This window comes from Macaca fascicularis, chromosome 6, assembly GCF_037993035.2.
Source record: "Macaca fascicularis isolate 582-1 chromosome 6, T2T-MFA8v1.1".
Lineage (NCBI taxonomy): Eukaryota > Metazoa > Chordata > Mammalia > Primates > Cercopithecidae > Macaca > Macaca fascicularis.
The window spans coordinates 98,637,592-98,657,397 of NC_088380.1; the positions used below are offsets into that span (position 1 = coordinate 98,637,592).

General features: G+C 36.6%; 1 protein-coding gene across 10 annotated transcripts in view; it reads left to right on the forward strand.

The window, feature by feature from the left end:
* The window catches only part of SLF1 (SMC5-SMC6 complex localization factor 1), a 76,767-nt gene that overhangs the window by 21,606 nt on the left and 35,355 nt on the right, over positions 1–19,806 (forward strand). For 7 of the 10 annotated variants that reach the window (XR_012413921.1, XR_012413920.1, XM_065545832.2 and 4 more), the window contains 5 exons: positions 1,725–1,887; positions 7,936–8,079; positions 9,885–10,031; positions 11,452–11,601; positions 12,747–12,869. Coding sequence is in view for 6 of the 10 variants with exons in the window: in XM_065545832.2 (XP_065401904.1) it covers positions 1,725–1,887; positions 7,936–8,079; positions 9,885–10,031; positions 11,452–11,601; positions 12,747–12,869 (727 nt within the window). In the remaining 4 variants the exon portion in view is untranslated. Of the gene's footprint in view, positions 1–1,724; positions 1,888–7,935; positions 8,080–9,884; positions 10,032–11,451; positions 11,602–12,746; positions 12,870–19,806 lie in introns of those variants that run through there. The other 3 variants (XM_073993846.1, XM_073993848.1, XM_073993849.1) reach the window with 3 other exon arrangements.

The window sequence follows — 19,806 nt, forward strand, 5'->3', positions numbered from 1 at the left end:
GGGCTCCACTTTCTTTGTGCTTATTATGGGGACTGGACTGGAATGCTGGAGGGTTTCTCATCACTATTCTTGCTCTGCCCTAGCTTTCAGCAATCCTTGAACTACTAGGTCATAGAAGGTGTCTCTTTTCATACTCTTTGTTTCTCTGTTGTTACTCAGCTTCAGATCGAGGGTGTGGGTAGATATATTCCCAGTTTTGCTAGACAGATTTCACCCTTAAGCATTTTCTGTACCATTGGTCGCTGGGTTTGGGTCTTTCTCAGCGTTTGTGTATCAGCCTTCCGTGGCAGCTAAATTCTGCCTTGTACATATAGGCTGTGGCCTGGGCAAGAGGGTTTCCAGCCTCTCCTCCAGTATTAGATCTCTGCTGTGTATTGATACAAGATCTGGGACCTAAGTGAAATTACTGCTGCTCCTTCAGGGAAGATGTTTTTTGCTTCTATCCCTCATCCAGAAACAGTGGGTATTTTTCCCCGGCTGGGCAGCAGCAGATTTTCCTAACCCTTCCCTAAGGGCAGGTAAGTTTTATTTCTACCCCTCCAAGAGAAGAAGTGCATCTTTTCCTAGGTCCAAGGGCAAGACTGTCTTTTCTTACCCAGGTGACTTAAGGCTTTTGCTTTGTATGAGAGAACAGTCTGGAGAAGTGGGCCTGGTTTTATATCTATCCGTTAATGGCAGCCAGTCACCACTGGCCTGCTTATGCTGTCAAGGAGAGCTCCCTGCATTTCTCACCTGCCCTCAGTCTTTTTCATGAGCATTTAATGGAGTCATGTGGCAAAGAGCTTGCTAGCGAGGACAAGTTTCCCTTATGTCACGGACTTTGAGTTTTCTGAACTGTGATGCTAGCTATAGTTGCCCCTAAATTTTGTAAACTACTTAATTTTTACATGTTTTTATGAGAGATGTGTTGCTCCTTTGATCTGCCAAAAGTGAAATAGTTTGGGTGTCCAGTCTCTTCATAAAAGAGCTTATCCCTCTTCAGAAATCACATTACTAGGTTGACTTGTTACCTTGGTTTTCTGATGGGGTCAATAAAAGTTAGGATTTTGTAGATTATTTGACTTTTTCTTATTGTTAGGTGGTAGCCTCTCTTGTGGCTTTCTGAAGCCTAAGCAGAAAAGCAGAACTTCATGAAATTTTTGTGATGTATGTCTCTCCTTGTGTGTGTCTTTTTAGTCTAAATGTAAAATGTATTTTTTAGTTTGTTTTTTTCTAATTTTGTTTTTTTATTTTGTAAAATGTATTTCTTAACATAGATCAAGGCTAATTTTTTTTTTTTTAAGTAGTTCAAGGCTAAAATTTTTTGAAAGCTCACTTTTTAGGAGTGTTTGCAACTGGTTCCATATTTTGTGGTCCAGAATTACTTTCTTGGGAGTACATTACCTTTGAGAATAGCTGCTTTCTTAGACTTCTTTCATTATTCTTTTGGTTTATTGACATGACTTTTCCTTAGGGAATACTTTAATATTCTTGATCCCTAAAAGCCTTTCCTTTATCAAGAAATGGATGGGTAGAAAGACTACTATGACTTCTTAAATATCTGCTCTGAACAATTTATAATTTAAGAAATTACTGCAGTATTCTCTGTGATCCTCAATTGCCCAAAGAAATTAGTCCCTATTAGAAAAGTTCATTCATACTCCTAAGAAATAATTAATTTAGATAATTTGACTAAATAAACTCAAATTTTCTAATACTTTTATACCATTTACATTTTTATTTAGAGTTTTGGAGGCTGGAAAGGCAAATGTTATTTTACCAAAAAGTTCACCAAGTGGAATAACTCATGTGATTGCCAGTAATGCAAGAATTAAAGCTGAGAAAGAAAAAGATAACTTTAAGGCTCCATTTTATCCAATTCAGTATCTAGGGGATTTTCTTTTAGAGGTAAGTAAAATAAATAGTAAACATTTTATTTTGTTTCGTGCATTCATTTTATAAAATATCAATATAGTAAAATATATATTAAAGTTGTGTTCTAAATTTTGAAAATATATTGATAGTAATTTAAATGATACTTTTTAATGTCAATGGCTCTCAATTACTTAAATATTCATGAATACTTCCTATAGATTTGAAAGAAGCTTACTTGTTTAACATTAAGTATTTTAATGTCAGTATAAATAAAATAGTAGAATATATAGTATTATATAGTATTGTATGAGAATTTGGGGGTTATTTTTCCTTTGGAAAAGAGAGAGCTATTTCTAAGGGTTTAGAAATAACTGTCCTGTCCTATTCCCCTACATCCTCCTCCTTACTTGGTGTGGATAATGCTCCTCAAGTTGTTTGAATGGGCATCAAACCCTAGAAGAAACTGTCCAGGAGATATGCAAACAAGAATTTTAAGAGCACTCAGGGTAGAAGAGAACCCTTAGTATGTCCAAAAACGACCTTGATATAGGAAAAAATCATCTTCATTGTTTCCCATCTTGTAGATACCATTATGTTTTATCTAATACTTTATGTCAGAGGTCTGGGAATTACCCTTAAAATCTTTCTCTCCCTTACTCCTCACATCTGTCAACTTACTAAATCTTACTGATTTTATCTCAAATTTTTCTTGAATCAAGCTACTTCTCTCCTTCTGTGCTAACATCATACTGAATTTACCATGTTTCCTCTGCACTTCTGTACTAACATCATACTGAGTTTATCATCTTTCCTCAGCACTCCTGGAATAGGCTTATGATTATTCTTCCTGTAACTGCCTTTTTACTCTAATTTCCTAGTTACTCTTTCCTTTTCCTTTAGTGTATTCTAGTTCATTCAGAAAGAGCAATCAAAATGCTGTTTCTAAAACAATGTTGATCTTGTCATTCATCTACGTAAAGCCCTTCAATGGCTTTCCATTGCTCTTCGGACAAAGTGCTGAATCTCTAATATGGCTTACAAGTTCCCACAGGGTTCCTGTCATTTCTCTCTTTTCAATTGTATCCTGCTTCACTCTTATCTATGCTCACTATGCTATATGAAAACTCCTCCCAATTTCTTAAATAAGCTAAGCTACTCCTAACTCAGTGTCTTCTCGAAAGATATTTTCTCCTCCTGAAAAGTTATTCTCCACTACACCTTTCACTCTCTGGGTCTTCCTGCCTTCTACTCATCTTTCAGGTTCCTGTTACAGTGTTACTCTACAGGGAAGCCTCCTTGATCCCCTTACTCAGTGAAGTTCACCTATGTGTTCTCATAGCATTATTTAACTTGGTACTCCCTACAATTACAGTTAAGTAATTGACTGATTATTTGGTTAATGTCTGTTTCCCCATGTAGACCAAAAGCTCCTTGTCATCAGGCATCATGTCTGTCTTTTCCATTTTTATATTCCGATCACCTCACAAAGAGCCTGGCACGTGGGTTCTCATTCAATATTTGTTAATAGAGAATTTGTGAAAGATGTTTGAGTCTTCCAAAAATACGTGCAATATATCATTATGTAGTTGCCTTTCCCTAATGAGTAGCAGCAATGTATGTTGGAAATTTGACCTTAGTTCGAGGAATGGGTCTGCTTGGACTATAGATAATCTCATTGTCCTTGACAGTCATTAGTTAGGAATGAGCATGTGAACCAATTCTGATCAATGGGTAAGGAAAAGAGGTATGTAAGAGCTTCTAGGAAGTTGCTTTCTCATAATGAGAAGAAAGCCACTGACGGGCTGACTCCTGCTAGATATGAACACAGAAGAATGTAGCCTGAAATACTACTGGTTAACCATGAAAAGAACTAGCTTTATGGTGAAACCAGCCCTGTAGTTAGCAGAGTGTAGAGACAGAATCTAGACCCTGGCGCTACTTAAGTTGCTGGATTAAACAACACCGAAACCTGTTTTACCATTAGACCACATTGCTCTTCTGTGTGGTAATTAATTTTCAAGTTGTTTAAGTTAGTTTGGGTTGGTTTTCTATTATTTGCAGCCAAAAGCACACTATCTGATAGACCTCTCTGAATAGTTTACATGTAGTATTAAGTATGAACAGTACGAAAGTTGTTCTTAACTAGATTAGTAAAGATATATTAATTTTCTTTTTTGCTTGGAAAATAATGCTTAAAGTGCAACATACACTGCACATTATCTATAATCTTATTTTGCAGTAGTCTAACAACATTCATATCCGGCTGCTGAAATAGTGGGGGACAGCAATAGTATATCAATGAAAATAGCAGATAATCTCCAACTTATATTTGGTTTTAGAATACATTGTTTTATAAGTTCTGAATTGAACAGCTGGGAGTTCATAACCAGTCCAAATAAGGAAGACATATTGTGATCACTTCTGATCACAGAAGAAGAGAAATTAGAAAGTTAACTTTATTTCAGTGTCTTTCATTTCTTCGATATAGATCATATTACAGTCCTCATTAGATGGATTTTGAAGTGTCATCCAAGAAGAGCTGCCATGTAAAATGAGTGAGTTAATAGTAACAAGCCAGGTGTGGTGGTTCTGTAATCCCGGCACTTTGGGAGGCTGAGGCAGGAGGATCACTTGAGGTTAAGAGTTTGTAACGTATCAAGACTCCATGTCTACAAAAAATTTAAAAAATCTGCTGGGTGTGGTGACACACATCTATAGTTCTAGCTTCTCTAAAGCTGAGGCAGGATTGCTTTAGTCCAGGATGTTGAGGCTGCAGTTAGCACTATGATTGTGTCACTGCACTCCAGCCTGAGCAACTGAGCAACAGAGTGAGACCTTGTCCCCGCCCCCCTTTTTTTTTAAAGTAGCATTTTTTAAAAAAAGTTTTGTTTAACCCTCTTATACTTTTTGAAAAGCTTCTGAGTACCAGAATTAGAAATCTATTTATTTCAGCTTTATAGATATTTATTGAAGACCATAGCTGTACCAGGCATTATGCAATGCACTAGGGATATGAAAATGAATAAGACCATATATCGCACTTGGAGATGCTTACTATTTAGTGATGGAGGAAGAACGTGGACACTGTTACTTGCAATTCATATGAATCACACATTTGTAAAACTGTACAAGCTACAGGAATACAGAGGAACAAATGGCTAACATATCTCAATTGTTTGGCCCAAGGAAAGTTTCATAAAAATGAGAGGCTACCTAGGAATACTGAAAACTTACCTTGACTACTTAAGAAAGAAAAATGAACTATAGCAGTCTTATGGGAATATATTAGGAATAACAGAAACAGCATAGACTTTTTGAGCCAGATCAACTAATTTGTGATCCAGATTTATAATGTAGTACTGTGACCATAGGAAAGTCATGTATTGTGTCCCTTAGTTTCTCCCTTTGTGTATAGAAGCTAATACTGCATTGCTTTGGTGGTTGTGAGAATTATTACTATTACTGCTTTGAGTAATAGTTACTGAATGATTATTATGGGTCAGGCAGTATGTTAAGCATTTTACATGCTTAGTTATATTTAAACCTCATGTTCATGTGTGGTATGTATTATGACTCCATTTACTGTTTGGGATAAATTTTGAGGTAAAATGAGGGTAAGTAACTTGCCCAAGATCCCACAGCCGTCATGTTTCAGAGCAGAAACTTAAAGCCAACCACTTAATCAATTTTAAGGCTTCTTTCCTCAAATCTTCCTTTCCTAGATCCTTTTCGTCTCCCCATTTTGAGTATTATTGGATTTCCAGTCTCTTTGTAGGTAGTTAAAAAATAATAATGCCGTAATCGATACTATAAACGAATATCTAGTCATAGGATTATGAAATGCTATTTAAGCAACAGGGTATAAATACAAGTTAAGAACCAAGTGGCGCTCAAAGGATTCCCTTTCTTATCTGTCTCTTCTTATGCATCTGCTCTAATCAGTTCATTCAAGTTTTGTGACAGATGCTTTGGCTGAATATTGGAATAAGACCTGGAGACCAGAGCATATCAATTGCACCCAGCCAAAGATAGGAAACTAAGTCAAATATCAGAATCAAAAGCCAACTCTCATTGCCACAACTGTGTTGCCCTACTCCTAGATGATAGAATAAGTAGCTGATTAAGCAGGCTTTTAGTTATTCTTTAGTGCATAGCACTATCCTGTATAAAATATACTAGTCTTGGACTGGCTTTCCTAGATTATAAAAGGAGGCAAACACCTAACCCAATGCCTAGTACATAAGTTGACACTAAGACACTTACAAGGAATAAAAATGAATATTTATAGTTAAATAATTTCTTTATATTTCATAAGAGTCACCAATTGACAAAGTATTAGTGGCTTAGAGAAAAATATTTGTGGATCATTAGCTATATAGAAAATAGATTATTTAATTTCAAAACTTTCAAATGTTATACCTTCTGTATCAGACTGTGATTTTTAAAAACTTACATAGGGTACTAGTGTCATAAATCCTAATTTACAGATTCATATGTAGCATCTGAAATGGACACATAAGTAAATATATTCAGGATTAAGAAACAGTTTATTTCTTGCCTTGTTGCTGATGATAGTGGTATGTTCCCTTGCATTCTCCGTAACGAGAATGTATATGGGATTAATTCATCCTGTATTCTGGACACTTTTTGAGGACCTAAGCCTATGGATTTATCCTTCCATTGCCAACCATGTAAAATTTAAAGCCAGAAACTCGTTTCCCCCCACCTGCAAGTTGCCCTTAACAGAAATTGCTGTTGATACATTCTTTGGTCCCAGGAATAGGAAGGGAGAAAAGTCTTTATTTTCTTACTTTTCAGTTTCACCTTTCTGAGTTTCTGAAAAAGAAATTCAGTCAGCTGTTCTCAGGGATTTTTCTGTGGTTTCAGGATTGCAGCCTGCTAAAAGGACAGCCCTCATTTTAACATAGGAAGCCAAGTGTGAGTGAGAGGGAACTAAAGATCACGTTATAGATCTTAACACATTTTTGGTTTTTTATAATTGTTCCCTAGGAAGACTGTGATTCTTCAGTCTCTTTGGGTAGAGATTGCGAATCTCTGAAAACAGCCTTTCTTTTTGTTTTTAGACGGAGTCTCGCTCTGTCACCCAGGCTGGAGTGCAGTGGTGTGATCTCGGCTCACTGCAGCCTGCACCTCCCAGGTTCAAGCACGATCTTGGCTCATTGCAACCTCCGCCTCCCGGGTTCAAGCCATTCTCCTGCCTCAGCCTCCCTAGTAGCTGGGACTACAGGCACGCGCCACCACGGCCGGCTAATTTTTCTATTTTTAGTAGAGACAGGGTTTCACCATGTTGGGTAGGGTGGTCTTGGTCTTCTGACCTCGTGATCCATCCGCCTCAGCCTCCCAAAGTGCTGGGATTACAGGCATGAGCCACCGCGCCCAGCCTGAACAGCCTCTTATAAGTACATTTTGGGAACTGTCTTGAACTCACTTTTACTCCCAGCTGTTTATATTACTAAACTTACAGAATTATATGTATAAGTATATATGCAATAAATTTTAAAGTAATTATTAGAAGTTAATTTATGAATTCAGTTTGGGTTCCTTGACAAGAGAAATTTGTTTGAGATAGAGCTATGTTAAGATAATTGTTGTTCATTGCTGTTCGAGGAAAAGTATTGTGTAACCTTTTCCTCTCTGTGTGGGGTATACTTGCAAGTGAGAAGTCTTACCAGTAAAAAACTGAAAAATAATACAAGAAAAAGTCTATCTATAATTGATGATTTGTAAAATCTAGATTGTAACTTTAGCTTGAACAGGGACTAGATAAAATATTTTTGTTCTTGGTTGTTCATAAAAATGACTTGTTAGTAGATCAACAAAGCATTACCTTTTCTTGAGATATGCAGAAATCACTTTATTATTCAGGATCTTTGCTCTAAGAATTTTTTCCCTGAAAGATTTTTATCAGTGTTTAATATACTTTGATTTAAGAGGGTGCATTTTACCTACTTGTTTGACTAACAAAGTATGTAAATATAGTTAAGGCTGAATACCATAAAATGTACATAGTATTGAAAATACACTTAGATGATTGCCTAAACCATTTTTACATACATACAGAAAGAAATTCAGAATGATGAAGATTCCCAAACCAATTCTGTTTGGACTGAACATAGTAATGAAGAAAAAAACAAAGATTTCAGGAAAGATGCAGGATTTCTTGAAATGAAAGGTGCCTTAAAAGAGACCATGTATAGAACCCAGGTAAACTTTATAGGCTGGAAAACATACATTGCTGATGTTTCTTGCAGAATTGTTTGAGAGGCAAAGTATGGTGGAAAAAACCAGATTTTGGAATCAGAAGGCTGGTGTTTGAACCATGTGTTGATAGTCCATGACTTGAACATGTTAGGAAATTGTCCTCTGTCTCTGCTTTGGAACTCTTATTGATGAAGTAATGTTTGTACGCGTCTGGAAATATACAGAGTTCCTTATATATAGTGTGTTCTCAACACATGGTAATTACTTAAAAACTGTATGTTTAGGTAACATGTGTGTCTTATAAAGCATTTTTCTTACCTGAGAGCACAATATATATTTATAATTCATGTAAATTCAAGTATTTATATAGAATAAAATTTAAAAATACACAAATGAATTCTAGTTTGATTAACTTGTAGAACAATAAAACAGGAAGGACTTTGAACTTGGAGCAATGAAAAGTACCTCAAGAAAGCATATATGGTGGCTGTCAAGTACAACTTTTCAAAAAGCAGTAGCAACCACAAAAAGGACATTATTAGTTCTGCTCTAGAAGAGCTAATGTTCAGTTATGTTCAGTTTCATATTGTGTTTTATGAAGCAGTCTGTTTGGTGAATTTATCAAATTATTAACTTGATAATTATTAGTCTAAACTAAAAGTTTTATGTATAACTAGTAAGAAATTCAAAATAAATTGTTTTTACCATATCTGTCAAGTAGTTTTGAAAGCTAATTCTAGGAATAATTTGGAACTTTTAAAATTGCGTAGTTCCTTAAGAAATTGGATATGGCAAGATTTGCTAAAACTTTCCAAACTTAAAATATTTTTGCATTTTTTTCTGACTTTTCCAGTGTATATTGATATTTATGTGACTTCTGACTACTTCTTGTAATTTACTATATGTGCATGTTTTAATGAGAAGCTTTTTTGAGTTGATGTGCCTATTGTGAAATATGCATTGTAAACCACAGTATATAGCATTTTTACATATAGAGAGGAATGTAAAATGATGATGGAGTTATTAAAATAAATTTAGTTTTGAATAAACATGGCAAAAAATAAAATAGACATTTAAGATAAATGGAAATTATTAAAATACATCTACAGTCATGTACACATAGTGATGTTTTGGTCAACAACGGACCCCATATATGACAGTGATCCCATAAGATTATAATACCATATTTTTACTTACTCTTTCTATGTTTAGATACACTAATACTCAGCATTGTGTTGCAATTGCTTATAGCATTTAATACTGTAACATGTCGTAAAGATTTATAACAAGAGCAATAGGCCATACCATATAGACTAGGTGTGTAGTAGACTATACTATCTAGGTTTGTGTAGGTAGACTCTGATGTTCGCACAGTGATGAAATCACCTAACGATGTACTTCTCAAAACATATCCCCATCGGTAAGCAGTGCATGACTGTATATATGTCTTCTTGAGTTCTTTTTAGGACTCAAATTATGTATGTAAAATTCAAGTAGAAATATCCTTTTTTAAAAATAGCTATTTGGTATAATGATTAAACAACATGATTTTTAATACTTCTTAATCTGAGTTAAGCACATAGGTAAACTGCAGCATATATGTGTACTATAAAGCTTTATGAACTGAAAACAATTATGTTCTGCTTTATCTTACATAATTCAGAGGGCTCTTTACTATATTTAACCTTGTATGTATATTTTACAAAACCTACTTTCCTGGATGGGTTTTTCTTTTGTGACTTGTGTTGATTGCGTTAAGGCTATATTTAATCCACAGTCTTAACTAAATTGCTTTTACAAACATGCAGAAAGAAATGCAAAATCATGATGAAGATGTTAATGTTGGTTCTATTTTGAGTGAACATCACAAAAAAGAAAAATTCAGTGGTTCCAGTAAAGATTTGAAATTTGTTAAAATGAGAAATACCTTTGGAAGTCATACATATGAAAATCAGGTACAACTTTCTAAATTAAAAATAATTTATTTATTTTTAATATATATAGTGTTTATAGAACAGTTTTCTTCAGCTTTTAAAAAATGTGTAAAAATGAGTTACTGTATCCAATAGCTAGATTAAGAAATAGAGCATTATCAGTTTTCTAAGACCTGCTATATCATTTTCTTTTTTCTTTTTTTGAGTTGGAGTCTTGCTGTGTCGCCATGCTGGAGTGCGGTGGCACAATCTCAGCTCACTGCAACCTCTGCCTCATGGGTTCAAGCAATTCTCCTGCCTCAGCCTCCCGCGTAGCTGGGACTACAGGTGCACGCCCCCACACCTGGCTAATTTTTGTAATTTTTTTAGTAGAGACAGGGTTTCACCATGTTGGCCAGGATGGTCTTGATCTCTTGACCTTGTAATCCGCGTGCTTCGGCCTCCCAAAATGCTTGGATTACAGGCATGAACCACTGCGCCCAACCTGCTGTATCATTTTCTAATACATCCCCTTTCTTCCTCTTACCTAGAAGTAATCCTTGTCTTAGAATTTGTGTTCATTCTTTTCTTATTTTTCATTATAATTTTAACAGCTGTGTGTGTATCTCTAACTCTATATGGTTTAGCTTTGTCTATTCATGAACATTTTATAGTTTGTTATTATAGACTTCTTTTGCTGGTGTATATAAAATTTTACTGTTTGACTGTGCCACAATTACATCTTTTATCCATTTTACTGTTGATAAGCCTTTGGGCTTCTTTTTATTGGTTTATGTGTTTGATTGTTAAGTTTTTGCAATTATGAACAATTCTGCTATGAATAATGTGAACATTATTTTGTATACCTCTTGGGATACATGTTTAGTAATTTCTCTAGCTTAGTTGGTATATTCCTAGGAATGGAGTTGCTGGGTCATAAGGACTGTGTATGTTCAACTGTACTGGGCAGTTCCAACTTTTTTCAAAATATTTTACTAATGTACACATACTCCATCAATGGATGAGATTCTGTTGTACATACTTCTTTATTTTTATTTTTATTTTTTTGAGATGGAGTTTCACTCTAATTGCTCAGGCTGGAGTGCAATGGTGCAATCTCAGCTTACCACAACCCGCACCTTCCAGGTTCAAGTGATTCTGCCTCAGCCTTCCGAGTAGCTGGGATTACAGGCATATGCCACCACCCTTGGCTAATTTTGTATTTTTAGTAGAAACGGGGTTTCTCCATGTTGGTCAGGCTGGTCTCTAACTCCCGACCTCGGTGATCCGCCCGCCTTGGCTTCCCAAAGTGCTGGGATTACAGGCGTGAGCCACTGTGCCCGGCCGTACTTCTTTATTTTTTAATGTGGTATACTTGTGTGAAAGTCACTCGTGAGTTTATTTGGATTTTGTAACATATGTCATTGATGTTGAGATTTAATTGTGGTCTAAATACATGTAGAAGGAAATTAAGAAAAAAGATGAAGATGTTCAAAGGAGTTATACTTTGAGGAGAAAACGCAAGAAAGAAAAAGAAAGCAATTGCAAGAAAGACGTTGAACATGAAAAAATTAAAAGTACCTTAAGAAGGCACATATATAATAGAGATCAGGTAAAGCTTTGTAAGCTAAGCTATAGCTTTCTTTTTTATTTTTTGACTGTTCTCTAATATAATCAAGATATGTAATACTACATGTTTTAAGAAAAAATCTTAAGTCAGTCTGATGTAATATGCATAGTTAATATCCCAGTTAACTTTGGTCCACAGTAAATGTATTTGTACATGCATATACAAAGAAATCTGAGTTAATAATCAAGGTATTCAGTGAATTTTGTTTTGCCTGAATGTAATGAATAAGAAAAAGAAACTGGAGAAGACTATTTCTTAAAATGAAAAAATCTTTAAAACTACATGTGTGTATATTTGGGTAATACTTTCCAATGTAAATTTTATTTTTTGTTTTGCTCTTTCTTTTGTATAATACAGACCATTTTTAATGAGATATCTTGTTTTTAAAATTGAATACATCTTGGGTAAATTTTCTCTAGAGTATGACTTTTTTTAACAATCTAAACCATACCCTGGGCTGGATGTGGTGGCTCACACCTGTAATCCTAGCGCTCTGGGAGGCCAACGGGGCAGATTACTTGAGCTCTGGAGTGTGAGAGCAGATTGGGCAACATGGTGAAACCCCATCTCTACCAAAAATACAAAAAATTAGCTGGCATGGTAGTGGGTGCCTGTGGTCCCAGGTCCTTGGGAGGGTGAGGTGGGAGGATCACTTGAGCCTCGGAGGCAGAGGTTGCAGTGAGCCAAGATTGTACCACTGCACTCCAGCCTGGGTGACAAGAGTAAGACCCCATCTCAAAAATAAATACCTAAATACATAAATAAATGCCACGTAATGTATATATGCATATATTCAGAAGAATTTCAGGAAAATGATAAATAAGTAATGAATTTTGTTTTGTATGACCATGGCAACAACAAAAAAGCAGTTCCAGGAACGATTTGGAGCAGGATAAAGTGAAAAGTACCTTAAGAAAGTACATATGTAAATATCAGTTAATTCTTTACAAATTGAAATGTTTGCTTTTTGAGCTTTTTCTTTCATTGTGTAATCTTGATATATGATTGTGAGGATCTTTGTTGTTAACAAGGTATGAATGTTTTCGTCTTATATTGTCCTTTGTGATATCTATGTTGACACTGTCTTTAGTACATTTTCTAAAGTCATTTTACTTTGCTGTATGTAGAAAGAAATGAAGAATTCTATTTTTGCTGAATATGCCAAAGAATCAAAAGCCATGGCTATCAAGACAGATGTGGATGTTGTTGAAATAAAAAATGCCTTAAGGAAGCACATATATAGAGCTCAGGTAAAACTTGGCACATGAAAAATTTTGTATAATATCCTGTCCTGTAGTGTATTCAAAATATATACATATATACATATGATTCATTAGTATGTTTAATATGTCTTAAAATGATTTTCTTAGTTTACTAGTCTATTATACAGTAATGTATTTGGGCATTTAGTAAACAGGCTGAATTATGTGCTATTTATACCTCAATAATGTCACAGATAAGTCATGTGTTTGAAGTCTTGGCTGTAAAATCTTTGCCTAGACCAATGCTGTGAAGTGTTTCCCCTGTGTTTTCTTCTAGTACATTTATAGTTTCAGGTTTTACCTGGAAGTCTTTAATTCATTTTGAGTCGATTTTTGTATATGGTGAAGAGATAACAGTCTAGTTTTCATTCTGCTTATGATTATCCGATTTTCCCAGCATCATTTATTGAAGACTGTCCTTTCCCCTGTGAATGTTCTTGGCACCTTGTCCAAAATCAGTTTGCTTTAAATATGTGGATTTATTTTTGGATTCTCTGTTCTTCACTGGTCTAGATGTCTGTTTTTATACTAGTACCAGGCTGTTTGGGTTACTATAGCTTTGTGGTGTACTTTGAAGTCAGGTAGTGTGTGCCTCCAGCTCAGCATTGCTTTGGATATTTAGGGTCCTTCTTGCTCAGCATTGCTTTGGGTATTTAAGGTCTTTTGTGGTTGTTTACAAATTTTAGGATTGTTTTTCCTGTTTCACAGAAGAATGTCATTGATATTTTGATAGGGATTGCATTAAATTTGTAGATTACTTTGAGCAGTGTGGTTATTTTAACCATATTTATTCTTCAAACTCATGAACATGGAATGTCTTTCCATTTGTTTATGTCCATGTCAATTTCTTTTATCAGTGTTTTGTAGTTTTTTCCTTATAGAGATCTTTCACCTCCTTGGTTAAATATATTCCTAGGTATTGTATAATTTTTAGAGCTCTTGTAAATGGGATTGCTTTCGTGATTGACTTATACCTAGTTCATTATTGGCATATAGAAATGCTACTGATTTTTGAATGTTAACTTTTTATCTCACAGCTTTACTGAATTCATTTATCAGTTTTAAGTGATTTTTTTTTCAAGTCTTCATGTTTTTCTACATATAAGATCATGTCGTCTCTAGAGAGGGACAATTTTACTTCTTTTTCAATTTGGATGCCTTTTCTTTCTTTTCCTTGCCTGATTGCTCTGGTGAGGATGACTTTCAGTTATTATGTTGAATAAAAGTGGCAAAAGTAGGCATTCTTTTCTAGTTTCAGTTCTTAGGGGAATGGCTTTCATGTTTTTCCCATTTCACAGAAGGTAGCTATGGGTTTGTCAGGTATGACCTTTGTTATGTTGAAGTGCTTCTGTGCCTAGTTGGTTGAGAGTTTTCATCATGAAGGGATGTTGAAGAAATTTTATTAAATGCTTTTTTGCATATATTGAAATGATCAAATAGTTTTTGTCCTTCATTTTGTCTTTATTAATTTACTTATTTGTATACATTGAACCATCCTTGCATCCTTGGGATAAATACCACTTGATTATAGTGTATTGTCTTTTTGCTGTGTTGTTAGATTTCGTTTGCTAGTATTTTGTTAAGGATTTTTGCATCTGCGTTTCTCTGGGATATTGCCCTGTAGTTTTCTTTTTGTGTTGTGTCTTCGTCTGGTTTTGGTATCAGGATAATGGTGTCCTTGTAGAATAAGTTAGGAAGAATTCCCTACCCTTCAATTTTCTGAAACAGTTTGAAAATTTCTGTTGATAGTTCTTTGTACATTTGGTTGAGTTCAGCAATGAAGTCTTTTGGTCCTGGGCTTTTTGTTGTTGTTGTTGGGAGAGTTTTATTACTGATTAAATCTCATTACTCATTGGTCTGTTCAGGTTTTCTGTTTCTTCCTGATTGAATCTTGGTAGGTTTTATGTGTCCAGGAATTTATCTATTTCCCCTAAGTTTTCTGATTTGTTAGTGTATAGTTCATAATGGTCTCTAATATTCTTTTGTGTTTCTTTGATATCAATTGTAATGTGTTCTTTTTCACTTCTGATTTTATTTATTTGGGGTTTTTTCTTTTTTTTCTTTGTTAGTCTTACCAATGGCTTATTGATTTTGTTTATCTTTTCAAAAAATTAACTTGTTTCATTGATCCTTTGTATTTTTAAGTCTATTTTGTTTCATTCTACTCTTTATTATTTATTAAGATTTATTACGTTATATATCTTTAATAAATATTTGTTAATTTATAATTACTCTAAATAATAATAGATCTTTATTATTTCCTTCTGCTAATTTGGGGTTTGGTTTGTTCTTGCTGTTCTTGTTCCTTGAGGTGCATTGTTAGGTTGATTATTTGAAATCTTTCTACTTTTTAGATACAGGCATTTTTTCTGTAAATGTCCCTTTTAGCACTGCTTTTGCTGTATTCTATAGGTTTTGGTATGTTGTGTTTCCATTTTTATTTATTATAAGAAATGTTTTATTTCCTTCTCAATTACTTCATTGACCCAGTGGTCATTTAGGAACATGTGATTTTATTTACATGTATTTGTACAGTTTCCAAAGTTTCTCTTACTGATTTTTAGTTTTATTCCATTGTTGCCTGAGAAAGATACTTGATATGACTTCAAATCTTTTCAAATTTTTTGAGACTTGTTCTATGGCCTAATGTCTACCCTGAAGAATGTCCCATATACTAATGAGAAGAATGTGTATTCCACAGCTGTTAGATAAAATGTTCTTTAAATGTCTGTTAGGTTCATTTGTGGTAAAGTGCAGTTTAAATCCAATGTTTGTTTTTTGATTTTCTGTTTCAATAATCTGTCCAATGCTTAGAATGGGGTAGTAGAGCCCCAACTGTCACTGTGTTGAAGTCTCTGTCTCCCTCTAGATCTAGTAATATTTGCCTTATATATCTGGGTGCTCCAAGTTGGGTGCATAGATATTTAGAAGTGTTATATCCTCTTGCGGAATTGATCTTTTTATCAGCATGTAATGACCTTCTTTATCTCTTTTTACAGTTTTTAACTTAGAAAGCTTTTTCTGATGTAAGTATAGCTACTCCTGCTCGCATTGGTTTCCATTCTTGTGGAATATCTTTTTCCGTTCTTCTTCACTTTCAGTCTTTATGTGTTTTAACAGGTGGAGAGAGTTTCTTATAGGCAACACACTGCTTTTTAAATATATGTAGCCAGTCAGCCAGTGTATATCTTCTATGTGGAGATTTTAATCCATCTACATTCAAGGTTATTATGGGTGAGGACTTACTCCTGTTATTTTGTTAATTGTTTTGTGTTTTGTAAGTCCTTTTTTCATTTCTTCTTTTATTGTTTATCATTGCAGTTGGGTGGTTTTTTTGTATTGGTAACATTTGGCTCTTATTTGTATTTTTGCTTTGCGGCGAGTTTCATACTTTCTTGTGTTTTCATGATGGTAGATATCATCTGTTTGCTTTCAATTGTAGAACTTGTTTAAACATTTCTTATGTGGTTGGTCTGTTAGTAATGAATTCTCTGTTTTTGCTTGTCCGGGAAAGACTTTATTTCTCCATTATTTTTGAAGGATAGGTTTTCTGGGTATAATATTCTTGCCTGTTGAGTTGGGTTTGTTGTTGTTGTTGTTTTTGGTTTTTTTCCTTTCAATACTATGAACATGTCATGTTATTCTTTCCTGGCTTATAAGGCTTCTGCTGAGAAATCTGTTGTTACCCTGATTGGGATTTCCTTATATGTGACTTTATGCTTTTTCTCTTGATGTTTTTAGGATTCTTTCTTTGTCTTTGACTTGATAGTTTGACTGTAATGTGCCTTGGAGACCTTTGAGGATTGAATCTATTTGGAAATAGCTCTTACAACACTTGGGACATTTTCAGCTATTGTTTTTAAAATAGGTTATCTATGCCTTTGCCCATCACTTCTCCATCTGGAACTCTCAAAATTGGAATATTTCTTTACTTTATGGTTTCCCATATGTCATTTAGGCTTTTTTCTTTTTGTCTGTTATTTCAAAAGACCTGTCTTCATGTTTAGAAATAGTTTCTTTTGCTTTATCTAGTCTATTGCTGAAGTTCTCTGTTATATTTTTTATTTCGTTCATTGAATTCTTAAGTTCCATGATTTCTATTTGGTTCTTTTCTATGATTATCTCTTTGTTGAATTTCTCATTGAGATCATGAATTATCTTCCTGCTTACTTTGTATTGTTCATCTGTGTTCTTTTGTATCTCACTGAGTTTTTTTTAATATCATCATTTTAACTTTTTTTCAGGAATTTTATTGGTTTCCTTTTTGGTGGAATCTGTTGCTGGAGAATTACTGTGTTCCTTTACAGGTGCCATGTTTTCTTGCTTTTTCACCTTTCTTGTGTAGTTATGTTGCTATCTGTGTATCTGGTGTAACAGTCACTTCAAATTTTGTGAATTGGTTTTCATAGGGAAAGACTTTTTTCTATAGTTGTGTCTATAGTGTAGTTTGGATCGAGTGCTTTAGTTTTGCCAGATGTGAGCACATTGGTGTAGTCTCCATATGATTTCTTCATCTGTAGTCATCCACAGTGTTATCTTTGAGTTTGTCAGTGGCTTAGGCTGCATTTGTTAAATAGTGGAGGATATAATGAAGCATGGCTGGGGATATGGACACAGGCGGGTGGTCCTTGGGCAGCAGTGGTGGTGGCAGCAGGCTGTGCATGCTGGTTCTTGGGTCCCTGGGCAATATACATGGACACCAGTCATCGCAGGTCTGGGTAGGCCAATCCCTGTGCCTCCTGGTGGCTTGCTTGGGTGCCAGCAGTGACAGTAGTGGGGTGAGTGGGTCCTCAGGTCTCTGGGTGGTGTGCATGGTGTTCGCAATGGCAGTACTGGTTGTGGGCCAATCCTCGGGCCCCCAAGTATCAAACATGGGTGCCAGCAGTGGTGGAAATAGGCCGAGCAGGCCAAGTGGCACATGTGGGTGGTTACCAGCAGCGGCAGCTTGACATGCTCATTCTTTGATCCCCCTAGTTGTTTGCATAGGTGCTCCTGGTAGCTGGTGTGATGGGTCGATCCACAGGTTCTCAGATGATGTGCTGGGGCCCCATCAGCAGTGGCAGTTGGCAGAGTGGGTTGTCCTAGGCCCCCAGATGGTGTATTTGGGTACTTGGTTGGTGAATGGGTGGGTTGATACCCATGTTCCTGGATGACAAGTGTAGGTGGCATTGCCAGAGACTGCATGCAGGGCTAACCTGTTCTTAGGCCCCTGATGATGGGTGTGGATGCCAGCTGTGGTGAGTGAGGCAGGTCTGTTCACAGGCATCATATCAGCGTGCTCAAGTGCCTGTTGCAGTGGGCCAGGTAGTCCTGTTATCAGGCCTCTGGATGGTGTGCACAGGCACCAGGAGTGTTGGACAGGGATGGGTTGATACCCATTCTCCCTGGCAGTGCACTTGGGCTCTGGTGGCATTGCTAGTAGTCAGAGTGGGGTAGGCCTCTCCTCAGGCCCCCCAATAGTTCCTGTAGGCTCTGGCTGCAGCACACAAGGCGGTCTGATCCCCACGTCCTCGTATTGTGCATTTACACAGTGGTGGTGGGTGGGGTAGGCCTGTCTTCAGGCTTCCAGATGGTGCTTGTGGGCACCAGTGGCAGGCAGAGTGGATCTATCCTTAAGCCTTGGGACAACCCCCAGTAGACCAGTCCTCAGGCCTCCTGAAGCCACATGCAAGTGTATGACGATGCTGCTGCTGGGCAGGATTTGAAACACACAGAAACTCTGTGGGACAGGGTTTCTGCCAGTGACAGAGGCCCCAGACAGGTGGCTGTCAGGATCTGAGGAGCTCCTTCTTTGGTTCCTTTTGTCCCCAGCGTGGGCTCCCTGGTGCACTCCACCTCCTACTTCTCAGGATGTAGGACACTGTGTAGGTAAGAGTGCTGGCCACCTAGTTGGCCAGCTGGCATCATGACACTTCAGCCCTCTGGGTGGACAAGAATATCAGTGGGGCTCCTGGCTTGTGGATATCCAAGGACTGTTGGGCCCCAGAGCAGGATGTAGTCTGGTAGTGTCTGGGCTCTCGAAATGGCACCGTGCTGCAGCCTCTTGGGTGCCAGCAGATTATGTGGTACTCAGCGTGTACTCTGTCTTTGGAATAATGCCATTGAGTGGACTCTAGGCAGCTTTCTAAACTAGTCTCTGGGTCTGTGAGGACTAAGGGGCTCTCCTGAGGCTAGGATTGCAGGAATTCATGGTGGGAATGTGAATCTGTGTAGATCTCTCTTTTGTTTTTCCCATTCGTAGTGGGTAGTTTCTCCAGGCTCCCAGCCAGTTCCATTTGAGCCAGCTGCTTTGCTTCTCTGTTTGCTTGCCTCAGAGATTCCCTGTCACTTTTGAATTGTAATGTTCTCTCTTAGATGGCCTATTCGATATGTGATTATCTGCTCACTGTTTTAGTCCTTTGTGGAAGAGTTGAGTGCCAAGCACCTCTAAGTCAGCGTTTTTGAAGCCCCCTTCTTCCAGGGTTTTTTTTTTTTTTTTTTTTTTTTTTTTTTTTTGAGACAGGTTCTTGCTTTGTTGCCCAGGCTGGAGTGCAGTGGCACAATCTCAGCTCACTGAAACCTGCGCTTTCCATGTTCAATCAATTCTCCTGCCTTAACCTCCTGAGAGTAGCTGGGAATACAGGCGCCTGCACCACGCCTGGCTAATTTTTGTATATTTAATAGAGACGGGGTTTTGCCATGTTGTCCGGGCTGGCCTCAAACTCCTGACCTCAGGTGATCTGTCCAGCTTGGCCTTCCAAAGTGCTGGGATTACAGGTTGTGAGCCACAGCACCCAGCCTCAGGGTATTATCCCTTTATTATATTTGTTGCAGATATTTTTCCAGGATAATCTTTTAAATATGCAATTATAGGTGTTTTAAAACAAGATTTGACATATGGTTGTATAGCAAACGTAACTGACGTTTTTTTCTCCTATGTACCCTT